This window comes from Megalobrama amblycephala, linkage group LG1, assembly GCF_018812025.1.
Source record: "Megalobrama amblycephala isolate DHTTF-2021 linkage group LG1, ASM1881202v1, whole genome shotgun sequence".
In the NCBI taxonomy this organism is placed as follows: Eukaryota; Metazoa; Chordata; class Actinopteri; order Cypriniformes; family Xenocyprididae; genus Megalobrama; species Megalobrama amblycephala.
This window is the reverse complement of record NC_063044.1, coordinates 46307673-46320180: the sequence shown is the minus strand read 5'-3', so window position 1 is coordinate 46320180 and position 12508 is coordinate 46307673. Positions and strand designations below refer to the sequence as shown.

At 38.1% G+C, this 12508-nt stretch overlaps 2 protein-coding genes and 4 non-coding genes across 8 annotated transcripts; 1 reads left to right on the top strand and 5 right to left on the bottom strand.

Annotated features, from left to right (window-relative positions):
• Positions 1 to 1474: 1474 nt before the first annotated feature.
• Positions 1475 to 3561, bottom strand: rps11 (ribosomal protein S11). Its single transcript, XM_048196694.1, has 5 exons — positions 3407 to 3561; positions 2572 to 2706; positions 2305 to 2380; positions 1944 to 2073; positions 1475 to 1668 (listed from the first exon to the last, which is right to left on the bottom strand). The coding sequence occupies exons 1-5, from the start codon at positions 3419 to 3421 to the stop codon at positions 1545 to 1547; spliced, it is 480 nt and encodes a 159-aa protein (XP_048052651.1). The 5' UTR covers positions 3422 to 3561; the 3' UTR covers positions 1475 to 1544.
• Positions 1780 to 1862, bottom strand: LOC125250630. Its single transcript, XR_007180822.1, has one exon. It is a non-coding gene; the product is annotated as a small nucleolar RNA SNORD35 (small nucleolar RNA).
• Positions 2181 to 2258, bottom strand: LOC125250647. The gene has a single exon (XR_007180825.1). It is a non-coding gene; the product is annotated as a small nucleolar RNA SNORD35 (small nucleolar RNA).
• On the bottom strand, positions 2450 to 2535 carry LOC125250642. The gene has a single exon (XR_007180824.1). It is a non-coding gene; the product is annotated as a small nucleolar RNA SNORD35 (small nucleolar RNA).
• On the bottom strand, positions 2836 to 2918 carry LOC125250635. Its single transcript, XR_007180823.1, has one exon. It is a non-coding gene; the product is annotated as a small nucleolar RNA SNORD35 (small nucleolar RNA).
• On the top strand, positions 3511 to 10111 carry baxa (BCL2 associated X, apoptosis regulator a). Of its 3 annotated transcripts, none has more exons than XM_048196667.1 (8): positions 3512 to 3652; positions 3980 to 4094; positions 4185 to 4308; positions 6837 to 6885; positions 6971 to 7129; positions 7240 to 7375; positions 7463 to 7567; positions 8555 to 10111. In XM_048196667.1, the coding sequence occupies exons 3-8, from the start codon at positions 4278 to 4280 to the stop codon at positions 8651 to 8653; spliced, it is 579 nt and encodes a 192-aa protein (XP_048052624.1). In that variant the 5' UTR covers positions 3512 to 3652; positions 3980 to 4094; positions 4185 to 4277; the 3' UTR covers positions 8654 to 10111. The 3 variants fall into 3 exon arrangements, with proteins under 3 accessions (XP_048052629.1, XP_048052624.1, XP_048052640.1); XM_048196683.1 differs by lacking the exon at positions 3512 to 3652 and adding an exon at positions 3661 to 3785; XM_048196672.1 differs by lacking the exon at positions 3980 to 4094 and having other exon boundaries at positions 3511 to 3652.
• The last annotated feature ends 2397 nt before the right edge of the window (positions 10112 to 12508 follow it).

Genomic DNA, 12508 nt, shown 5'->3' with positions numbered 1-12508 from the left:
AGACTTTAGTGACCCAGGGAAGGGTCAGCTCAACATTTTATCAGAATCGATATTAGTGACCCAGGGAAGGGTCAGCTTTTCTCATAATTTAACGAATTTGTTCTCGTAATTTAACGAGTTTTTTTCTCGTAATTTAACCCAGGGAAGGGTCAGCTTATTATCAATATTTTATTTCGACTTTTTTCTCGTAATTTAACGAGTTTTTTTTTCGTAATTTAATGGGAAGGGTCAGCTTTATTATCAACATTTTATTTCGACTTTTTCCCAGGGAAGGGTCAGAAATTGAAAGTTTTCAAGATCAAATAGTGATGTTAGTGACTTTAATCTCGAGATGGACCCAGGGAAGGGTCAGCTGACCCGTTATTTTTTCACAGATCAGAATTATTGCCCAGGGAAGGGTCAGCTGGCCCTAATCCCAGGGAAGGGTCTTCCGTAAAGTTTTCAAATGAGATATTACCGTTATTTACAATTTATAATCTAGCACTCATCACTAGATCAGTGTTTCCCAACCCTGTTCCTGGAGGCACACCAACACTGCACATTTTGCATGTCTCCTTTGTCTGACACTCCCCTTTCAGGTCTTGGAGTCTTTACTAATGAGCTGATGACTTGAATCAGGTGTGTTTGATTAGAGACATGCAAAATGTGCAGTGTTGGTGTGCCTCCAGGAACAGGGTTGGGAAACACTGCATAGATGCAAACTCCTCACCTTTCAGTGACAACTCACCTTTTTGAGATCAAAATAGGTCACTTATGGGATTTTCATAGATCCAATGTAAAGTGTTTTTATGGGGGTGGGGGTCTTACAAGGGTACTTGGTTGTTTCAATAAGTACTGTACATTGTTTCCTTTACTCTTACTTTAAAAACTAATGTTTTTAAAGGGAAATATTTTATGTATTTGAGGTCTCAGATGTGGGAATGGTGAAGAGAGCAGGGCAAAAAGTTTGCAGTTTAGCTCAGTATTGCGTCTAATCAGCCAATATTGTCTTAAATATCCTGCATTACAGTTTTAGATATACACGGTATTAATTGTGCGAAACATGACCACGCCATACGCGAATGTTCTTGCCTTTTTTCCCCCTTATCCATTTGCACCCCCGTTTTGTACATTGATTGCAGCCAAACATTAGGCCTACTGCAATCTAATGTAGAGTATTCATTCATAAAATGTGAGAATATGCATTTGTTCTAAATGTGAATGGTTCTCTTAGTACTGATGGGACATACAAGTATTGGGCCAGCAAAGTCAAATGCATTAACAGCAAGTTCATAATCTACATGAACATGCGTCATTCACACTAAAATTCAAAACAATACTATATTTTATAAAGTATATAATCTCTGCTGACCATTTTAATTGGGTCAGTTAGGAGACGTGCAAAATATAAAATGTTGAGGGGCATAAGAGTAGGATGCTTTTGCAAAGTAACTTCATTATAGATAATAGTATACAAGGCAAATCAATAGAAACATTTAAAGAACAGATTTTTATTGTCTTTCCCACAAACAATACAGAGGAGCCATGTTGTTCAAACAACAGTTCTAGAACTTCTGGAACTGCTTCTTGGCTCCAGCCGCCTTGGTGACCTTCAGGACGTTGAACCTGACAGTCTTGCTGAGAGGTCGGCATTCTCCAACTGTTACGATGTCACCAGGAGTCACATCCCTAAACAGATGGAGAACATTAGTGATGTTCAAGAAGAAAAAAAAAAAAAAAATTTAACTTTGTAGTTTCCAAACTACTCAAACCAAAAACAATGAGAAACATTAAGCATTATTTGCTGCATCAGTGATGCCATAAGGCAGTGTCGTCAGAGTCTCACAGACTTGGAAGACCATCGTGAGAAAACATCATTTGCAGCATCAGAGGATGTGTTCAAATCCACTAAAGGGTCTACAAAAGCTTTTGGGCACTTAAAAGCACCACAGGATGAGTTTTACCTGAAGCATGGGGAGAGGTGGACAGACATGTTCTTATGTCTCTTCTCAAAACGGTTGTACTTGCGAATGTAATGCAAGTAGTCCCGCCTGATGACGATGGTCCTCTGCATTTTCATCTTGGTCACCACACCTGGAAAAAGGCGACAACCAATAAGTTCACATATGTAGATACTGGTGGCTAGATATTACATTTTCTTTGATTTCCAAAAGGGATAAAGATATAGTAAAATTAGATACAGGGAGGCATCAGTAAAGCCATTAGGCATTATCTTCAAAATCATTTCAGAAGACCATCGTGAGAAAACATCATCTGCACCCCATTAAAACTACCATTACTCCAAGAAGAACTACAAAGACTCACCGGACAGAATCCGGCCTCTGATGGACACGTTTCCAGTGAAAGGGCATTTCTTATCGATATAAGTGCCTTCAATAGCCTGTGGAAGTAAAGCACAAGAACTTTAGTCATTTGAAATAAGTATAAGGGTTACATAACAGAAGCATATTCAGCTGCATCAGCATTGCCATAAGGCTCTATCCTCAGAGCTCTCCTGGAGTCTAGGAAGACCATCGTGAGAAAACATCATTTGCTGTGAAAAGTTACACTTTCATGCAAACACAAACTCACCTCTCTGGGGGTTTTGAAGCCCAGGCCAACGTTTCTGTGGTAACGTGGGAGCTTTTCTTTGCCACCTCCTTCAACAGCCAGAACCCGCTTCTTGTTCTGGAAGATGGTGGGCTGCTTCTGATAAGACCTCTCGTTCTGAAACAACACAAGCACAGAGTCAGTATGGATGCTGATATGAATGTTCAACAGACCACATAAAAGCCTGATTAATGGACACTTTTGACTAAGCATCAAAACGGCTTTAACTAAACATTTTAGGCATTGTTTGCTGCATCAGTGATGCCATAAGGCAGTGTCGTCAGAGTCTCGCAGACTTGGAAGACCATCGTGAGAAAACATCATTTGCAGCATCAGAGGATGTGTTCAAATCCACAAAAATGGGCTTTTGGACTCGTGTAACATTGAGACTGTTGCTACTGGAACTGTAGCATATCCTTCCTCACCTCTCAAGGCAAAGCCATCCATGTGCTGGAGTGCTTTGCAGACAAATTCAGTTATTTTAATCACTCGACGAAGTTGATTCTGCATACTAAATCCAACTGTCTCTCTTAAAACAACTGTAACGTTAGTCCATATAAACAGTTGCATGTTTAATAAGTCACGTTCTGTTCGTCTGGTAAGGAAAGGCCGCTCGCGTTTCCGTTCAACAGCGCTAACTACCCGTTAGCCTGAGACGGAAAAACGCGTATTCTAGTCCTAAATGTGGTCCATTTGGACATCATTGTCTCCATGATGGTTTCTTCGCTGTTCATCTACCAGAATCTGTGGCTTTTCAGCTGAAGTTTAACATGAAATCAACCGGGTTTTCATGACCACGCCGTTTGAGCTCACATACCTGTGCGTCCGCCATCTTCGCCAGCAGAGTCGTAAAGAGAGCTACACATGCGCGAGACGGACGGAAGAGAGGTTTTCGCGGATGTGACGACAAATTGTGGGCGTGGCTGAGCTAACCGTTCAATCTTGAATTCAAACTGGTCTCTTATCCGAGACTTATTATTTAACTCTTTACATTTAAAATCGTTTTAATGACATTGTGTTCTTCAAGTGTTTGATGTTACCGTCTGAATTCATTGTTGAGAAGGTATTGAATTCGCTTGTACCATCGTATATCATTTGGTGTGCCGTCAGGAACATCAAATATTATTTTCTATGAGAATCTACACAGATAGAGTAGGAAAAAGAAAGACAAACTGCAATGACAGTCATATATCATAGTGAGTATAAATCGATTAAATTAAGTGGTGAAATTATTACTAACATTAGTAAGTTACCAACGTTAAATTACCAACAACTGTCATACATCTGAACCACAGATCCCAATGTTACGAGTAACAAGGGAATAATTATTTGTCATATACATACATATAAAAATTTGCATTTATGTTGTGTATCGCATTTGATACTTCAGATTTTTTATGGCTCACGTGGAGAATTTGATTCTCACACTCGAGGAGGAAAAACACCGCAATTTCTTAATGAAATGAACAAAAATATGCAGATGTTGTCATTTATATGGCCACAAGGTACAATGAAATTCTGAAAGCTTGTAATGTAAATCAGTGATATTTTTAAAACGGGTCAAAAATGTTTCCTCTAAACCGTTGTATTTGAAGCGTGCAGCATCGGACTCTTGTCCGTCATGACTTCCTACCTCTGGATCACTGATTGACGTCACGCAGGCAGCGGAAGCTTATTTTCATGCTAATATGGCAGCGCCGTCGGGTGGAGGCGATACGGGTAAGTGCCGCTTTATGTTCAGATTATGATTTTTGCCAGTTTTTCGCTTCGTATCTCAGATACCCAACCGAGCATCTAGACTTGCGTTTTAATGTAGATTAGACTTCATTTATAAGGTAAACTGTGAGTTTGCTCAGTTCCGTTCACTGTCACAACACCGCTGTCTGTCTGAAACATGTCTGTACACATACCGAGCACCGGACGATCCCTGCTCAGAGCTGCTAATTGACAACAATGACTCGAGCTGAATAAACAAACAAACAAACAACCCACAGTCGTCTTTTGCAGTGTCTTAAAGTCAGCCGCCTAACCAGACCAAGTATTTGAGTATCATCCGCGTTCTGAACGAACACTCGAGCATCACTGGAGCGTTCCGAACTTTCGATTTGTTTAGAACGCGCAGATGATGCCTGCTGTCTAGATAGGCAGCGCGCTGCGTTTTGAGACACAGCCTGTGTGCGCGCGTGTTCGCTGTGCTCACATGCCCGATACTGAGATGTTGTTGATTTCTGGAAGAGGTGACATCATCGTATGATCCTTAGGAGGGGGCAGTAAACACTCGTCACAGCGATAGCTGGTCATATTCAGGTTTCGAGTTGAGTTGCTGTCGATTTAAAGGAACAGTTCACCTAAAAAATGAAAATGACGTCATCTTTGACCTCTTAATTGTATGTTGTTTCAAACATGTGTTACTGTCTTTCTTTTGTGGAGCACAAAAAGAGATGTAAGGCAGTGTAACAGCCTCAGTTTTATTGCTTTTTGTTTCCATGTAATGAACGTGAATGGTCACCGAGGCTGTCGTTCCGCATAACATCTCGTCTTGGACATGATGACAGAATTGTAATTTTCGGGTGAACTATACTTTTATAACGCTCCTGCTGTGTTAATAAAATAGATCTCCATCATGATTTCTTTACCCAAACTGATTATGTTCACTTGAGACATAACTGGCTGTGTGTACATGAATAATTGCCAAGACGGGAATTTAGAAATTTGGTGAATGGAAAACTAATGGGGGCCAGTTTGACCTTTTAAAGGCTTAGTTCACACAAAAAATGAAAATTCTGTCATTAATTACTCAAACTCGTGTCGTTTCTACATCCGTAAGACCTTTGTTCATCTTCGGAACACAAATTAAGATATTTTTGATGAAGTCTGAGAGATTTCTGTTGCTCAATAGAGATCCAACGTAACTACCACTCCAAGGTCCAGAAAGGTTGGAATGACAACATTAAAGTACTCCATGTGACTCCAGTGGCTTAAACTCAATTTTATGAAGTGACATGAGTGCTTTGTTTATCCCAGAAAACATAATTTACCACTTTGCATACAAAAATATTGATCTGGAAAGCGCGTTCACAGGAGCTTCACGACACATGCGTTTTGTGTTCACGCGAGAGCTGTCATTGTTGCGTGAACACGTCACTTCATAAAATTGAGTTTAAGCCACTGGAGTCACATGGAGTACTTTAATGATATCTTTCCTTCCTTTCTGGACCTTGAAGTGGTAGTTGTGTTGGATCTCTATGGAGGGTCAGAAAGCTCTCAGACTTCATCAAAAATATCTTAATTTGTGTTCTAGATTAGAGATTAGATTAGATTAACTTTATTAATCCCCGAAGGGAAATTCACATGCCACAGCAAGCTCAACACACAGAATAATAAATAGAATAGAGATACAAAAAAATAAAATTACAAACAAGATGATCGATTCTGAAGATGATCGAAGGTCTTATGGGTTTGGAACACAATAAATGACAGAATTTTCATTTTTGGGTGAACTAACCCTTTAACACCATCGTACACACACAATTTGTACATCCATTCCAAAACACATCTAAGAGTAGATATTCATGACCCCAAATGAGGAAACAGTCACAAAATGTCAAAAAGAAATAAGTATTTTAACCAGTGTTTCAAGCAGTGTATCATGGGTCAAAATGACCCAAACACAAAAAGAGGGTTACATACTTGATATATGACCAGAAATGGGTTTTGTTTCCAACCTGCTTACTTGGACATAATTTCTAGGTATCAAATGCTGTCTAGTTAGGCAGCTCACTAGTTTTGAGACAGCCTGTTTTATTGTGTTTATGTCAAGTGAAGGTTTAAGGTCAGCAATCTAGTTCTGAGTTATTTTACAGTCCTTAGTTTTATTTGAATATTACAAACTATGTAAACTAGTAGTCAAAATGAGTTATTTATGATATGTGCCTGGGGGATTTAGGTTAAGTTAATCTTTCTCCACAGGACCACTCATGCATGTTAGTTTCTTTACATCAACTTTTCTCACCGGGAAACTGAAACCAAATGTGTGCAGAATTATTCATTGCTGAGTCACGTAACAAACAGTATGGGACAATTCCACTGTTAGATCCTTGTCTGTTCACTTTAAAGTTCACATGAGTGTTTTTAAAACCTTTTTTTACTACTGTTTTTTATATTGAACTTTTTTTTGCTCCTTTTTTACTGTAAGTGTCTTTTCAAGCGTATTGTTTTTAATCATTATTATTCCCTGTCATTTGAAGGCATTGGCAATGACCAGATACTTGCTTTGGGTTCTGCACTTCTCAATAAGTGAGTATCATCTTCTCTCCACTTCTCATTTCCCACTTTCTTTGTTTTTGTTCATTATCTCGGTCATCTCGCCCCTGTCTTGCAGCTTCGTCTATGAGCGTGTTCGTCGCCATGGAGATGGTGATGCTGAAGTAACCCGGAGTCAGTTGGGTGGTGTTGAGCTGTGTGACCCCAGCCATAAACGTCTTGCGCAGTGTTTGCAGCAGATCGGAGATGAGCTGGATGGAAATATGCAGCTGCAAAGGTAAGTTAGGGGTCCAGCTTGTGGGTGATCTCCTGCTGTGCTCGGAAATGCCCACTGGATGGCACTGTGCTGCAACTCATCCATACGTCTTCACTGTGGTTTTGCTTTAGGATGTTAAATGACTCTGCTCTTCAACCGACTCAAGACGTCTTCATACGAGTGGCCCGCGAGATCTTCTCTGATGGGAAGTTCAACTGGGGCAGGGTGGTGGCTCTTTTCTACTTTGCGTGCCGGCTTGTCATCAAGGTAAAGACCTTCGCAAGCTCAGTCTCATATTGAAATAGATTGTTTTGATATTTTAAATATTTATCTTTATTACTTTTAAACTCCTAGGCTATTTCAACCAAGATTCCTGACATCATTAGAACCATCATTAGCTGGACAATGTCCTACATTCAGGAACATGTTATCAACTGGATCAGGGAACAGGGTGGATGGGTAAGCCGTGACAGGGACTTTGTCACTCAGTCAGTTCCTTAAAATCAAAGAAATGTGAAATGTCAATGTCGATGTGATTTTTCCGCACAGGTCACACTGACCTTTACCAAATAAACCGATACCACGATAAACAAAAGACATAAAACAACACGAATATTTAACTTCCGTAATGTGAAGCTCAATATTCAGGCAGTACTCCACAAAATATTATGCAGCACACATTGATAATAATAAGAAATGTTTCTTGAGCATTCAAGACAAATCATCATATCAGAATGATTTCTGAAGGATTATGTGACACTGAAGGCTGGAGTAATGTTGCTGAAAATTCAGCTTTGCCATCACAGGAATAAATTACATTTTAAAATACATTCAAATAGAAATAAATTGTTTCAAAATATGACTGTTTTTACTGTAGTTTTGATCAAATAAATGCAGCCTTGGTGAGAAAAAGAGACTTCTTTCAAAAATGTTTTAAAAATTGTATCGACCCCAAACTTTTGAATGGTGGTGTAATTTTATTGGATTTGGTTTAATTGTTTGACTATGAAATTATTGGTTAATATTATTTACCAAACCCATTTGGCTTTGATTATGTCAGAATAGAAAATTAGAAATGTAACAGAATTAATAATAAATGATATTTGTAAAAATAATTAAATAAAAAACAAAATTTTTTACAAATAATGATGAATATGTGTATGTTTACAAGATTTCTTTAATCATTTAATGAAACTTTATTATTATTATTATTATTAAAAATGATTTAAAGAATTACATTTCTAAGAACTTGGTGTGTTTTAAACAATTTTTTCCCCTTCTTCTAAAAGCTTTATTAATATTATTATCATAGGATCACTCTTATCTGTCATCGGCTCTTTTATACCATTGATTTTTGTATTTTTTTTAAATAAAGTATGTAATTTGCTCTGTATGAAATACTCTTCCACACTTGCCATCTCAAACATCCCCTTTCTTCTCCTTCAGGAGGGAATCCGCTCCTATTTTGGCACCCCCACATGGCAAACTATTGGGGTTTTCCTGGCAGGAGTTCTCACCACAGTAGTGGTGATCCGCAAGATGTGAGAACGAGGACTGATAAGATGGTGGAGAGTGAGAGAAGAGAGAGTTGAGACAGTGAACAGAGGGTGAAACAGACCAGCAAAGAGAATGGAAAGATGAGGGGGAGCAGAGAGCGATTTGAAGTAGAGATATACAGAGAAAGACAAATAAGAGAGTTGAAAATGATATGAACTCACTGAAAGAGATAGAGAAGAGGAGGAAAGAGTGAGAGTCAAGCATGATGCAGATGTCTCGAGCCACTCTTGTAACTCCTGAGCCTGTGCCCTTTCTCATCTACAACTTCTAAATATTTGCACTGAAAAATGAGAGATTAATGCGCAAGAGTTCAGGTTTAGGCTTAATTTTAGCTATTTATTCTTAGTTATGGGTATCTAGGTTATATAAAAGACTGTATTGGTATTTGATTTAATTTATTAAACATTGAATGCAGAATTCTGATTTAGAAGTCATATTGTTTTTGTTTGTTTTTTTGGTCCAAAGTTTTGCGTAATGACAGTCACAGTTGCATTTAGTAAAAATTTATAATAGCTTATAAATGTTGAATTATTACAATATCTGTCTCTTTTTTTCTTTTCTTTTTTTTTTTGAGTGTACGTCTGTCATCTGAAAGAGTAGGAATGGGCTCAGGCTGTATTCTGCTGATATTTGAATGTCCTCTTTCCTCCTCTTCTTTGTTCACAGTCTCAACCAGTACATCACAGCAGGGGCTACCAATGTCAATGAAGTTGATTATACTTGAAGGTACAATTTTAGCCTCTTAAGCATTCATAAAGTGTTTGCAGCAGCGTTTGAGCAGTGCAGCCAACCAATCAGCACTCTGGCTGCAGTATGTGGGCGTGTCTTAGTTTGCGTGAGCGCCGAGCCCCTCTTACGACAGGGATGGATGATACTAGTGACTCTGAAATGCATTAAACTCTGAGCCATGACAACTTTGTTTTTTACAGAACCAAATATTTTCCTTTTCGAATAGTGGGGGGTCCTGCCTGACTATCAAAACACTTGAAGATTCGTTCCACATAAGGGGACTTTGCGAAAAGCAGTTGGTTTTGCTTGAGCTGGTGCAAACATTGGGTGTTTAAAGGCATAGTTCATGGGCACAGACTCATCTCAGACTTACAGACAGACCAGTTGAGCTCTTCCCCTCAGCAAAGTCTTCTTAGTACTGTATTTTAACCATGGTTAGTCAGACCCAGAATCCTAGCTTTACATGCAATTGTTCTTTTTTTATATACTCGTTTCTTTCTCTTTTGGTGGTTTGGATACAGTTTCTTTTTATTTTTGATTCTTTCGTTGACAGTGCCTTGGCCTTTTTATGATACTAGCCACCACTTTTTCATCTTTTTCTACATCTTTGTAAAATGGTATGAACTGTGCACCCTAAGGCAGTCTATGTGCTGTGAGCCCATGAGTTTGTTTTGTAAGATGTAAAATGAAACAATAAATTGTTTTTATGGATTTCAATTTAAATGTGTGGTGTATTTTGTTTTTGATAGAGACAAAGATACTCTTTATAATTTTCCACATTTTAAAATAATGGGAAAAGCATCAGAACAATGCAATAACAAACGAAAGTATGGGAATTATGTAGGGAATGTTAAAAAAACAAAACTATTCACTCTGGGTTGATTTTAGAAGACTTTATGAGGTGCATCCTGGTATGTTTATAAAACAGTTGGAGTTCACTTGCACGCTGGACACTTGTTAGCTGTAATACATTTTGCAAAATAATTGGAAGCATTTAAGAATAATCCTTATCTTTGAAATCATGAGAAACAAATTTAGCTTGACTTAATTTTGACTATGTAATGCTGTGTTTTTAATTAAAAAAAAAAAAAAAAAAAAAAAGGTTTTATTAGTTGAAATAAAACAGAAATAAGATATATTAGACAACAATTTTAAAAGTCAGATATGTTGTCTTGGCAAGTAAAAGACTTTCAAATCACATGAGCCTATATTTCACAATAGAACATAGATAACATATGTTTAAACTGAAATTTTACACTTTTATCCACAAAATGAGCTCATTTCAAATTTGATGCCTGCTACAGGTCTCAAAATAGTTGGGACGGGGGCATGTTTACCATGGTGTAGCATCTCTTTTCAAAACAGTTTGAAGACGTCTGGGCATCGAGGGTATGAGTACCTGGAGTTGGAATTTGGTCCCATTCTTGCCTGATATAGGTTTCCAGCTGCTGAAGAGTTCTTGGTCGTCTTTCATTTAATGATGTGCCAAATGTTCTCTATAGGTGAAAGAATTGGACTCCAGGCAGGCCAATTCAGCACCCAAACTCATCTACAACAAAACCATGCTGTTGTAATAGCTGCATTATGTGGTTTTGCATTGTCCTGCTGAAATACACAAGGTCTTCCCTGAAATAGACGTCGTCTGGAGGGGAGCATATGTTGCTCTAACACCTTTATATACCTTTCAGCATTCATAGTGCCTTCCAAAACATGCAAGCTGCCCATTACCGTATGCACTCATGCACCCCCATACCATCAGAGATACTGGCTTTTGAACTGAACGCTGATAACACGCTGGAAGGTCTCCCTCCTCTTTAGCCCGGAGGACACGGCGTCCGTGATTTCCAACAAGAATGTCAAATTTGGACTCGTCTGACCATAGAACACTTTTCCACTTTGAAACAGTCCGTTTTAAATGAGCCTTGGCCCACAGGACACGAAGGCACTTCTGGACCATGTTCACATATGGCTTCTTTTTTTGCATGATAGAGCTTTAGTTGGCATCTGCAGATGGCACGGCGGATTGTGTTTACCGACAGTGGTTTCTGGAAGTATTCCTAGGCCCATTTAGTAATGTCATTGGCACAATCATGCCGATGAGCGATGCCCGAAGATCACGGGCATCTAATAAAGGTCTTCGGCCTTGTCCTTTACGCACAGAGATTTCTCCAGGTTCTCTGAATCTTTTGATGATGTTATGCACTGCAGATGATGAGATTTGCAAAGCCTTTGCAATTTGACGTTGAGGAACATTGTTTTTAAAATATTCCACAATCTTTTTACGCACTCTTTCACAGCTCTGCCCATCTTTACTTCTGAGAGACTCTGCCTCTCTAAGACATCCCTTTTATAGCTAATCATGTTATAGACCTGATATCAATTAATGTAATTAGTTGCTAGATGTTCTCCCAGCTGAATCCTTTCAAATTTTAATTTGTTGCCCTCATGCCAACTTTTTTAAGGCCTGTAACAGGCATCAAATTTGAAATCAGCTCATTTAGTAGATAAAAGTGTAACATTTCTCTGTTTAAACATTTATGTTATCTATGTTCTATTGTGAATAAAATATTGGCTCATGTGATTTGAAAGACTTTTAGTTTTCATTTTATTGAAATTTAAAAAACATCCCAACATTTCCAGAATTCAGGTTGTACTTCTGACATTTGATTGACTTTTAAATGATCAATAAGATTATCCATATAATTAACGCTTGCAAGCACAATACTGAATACTATCAATCATTCTTAATTGAAACAACTGCAAACAAATGTAAAGAAAAGTTTTTATTGAATTCTTAAGGAATCTTTAAAATACAAGATAAAACATTCTTAGCAAAGAAGATTAGTGATTATTTCAAATATTGATGTGCATCTTTATGTCCCACAACTCAACCATATTGACAAAGTAATTAATTCATAAGTGCTTAGGGTTTAAGGCATATACTTGATTGACTAAAGGCCTTAAAATCTTGCCATTAATCATAAAAAGACTCCATGAAGTCCCATGATGATCACAGCACAGCGCAAAAAATACCTGCACAGTCGGTTAAAACCACTTCAAAATAATAAGAATGTAAACCAATAATATGACAATGGCTCAAAAGTTAAGGCAGGA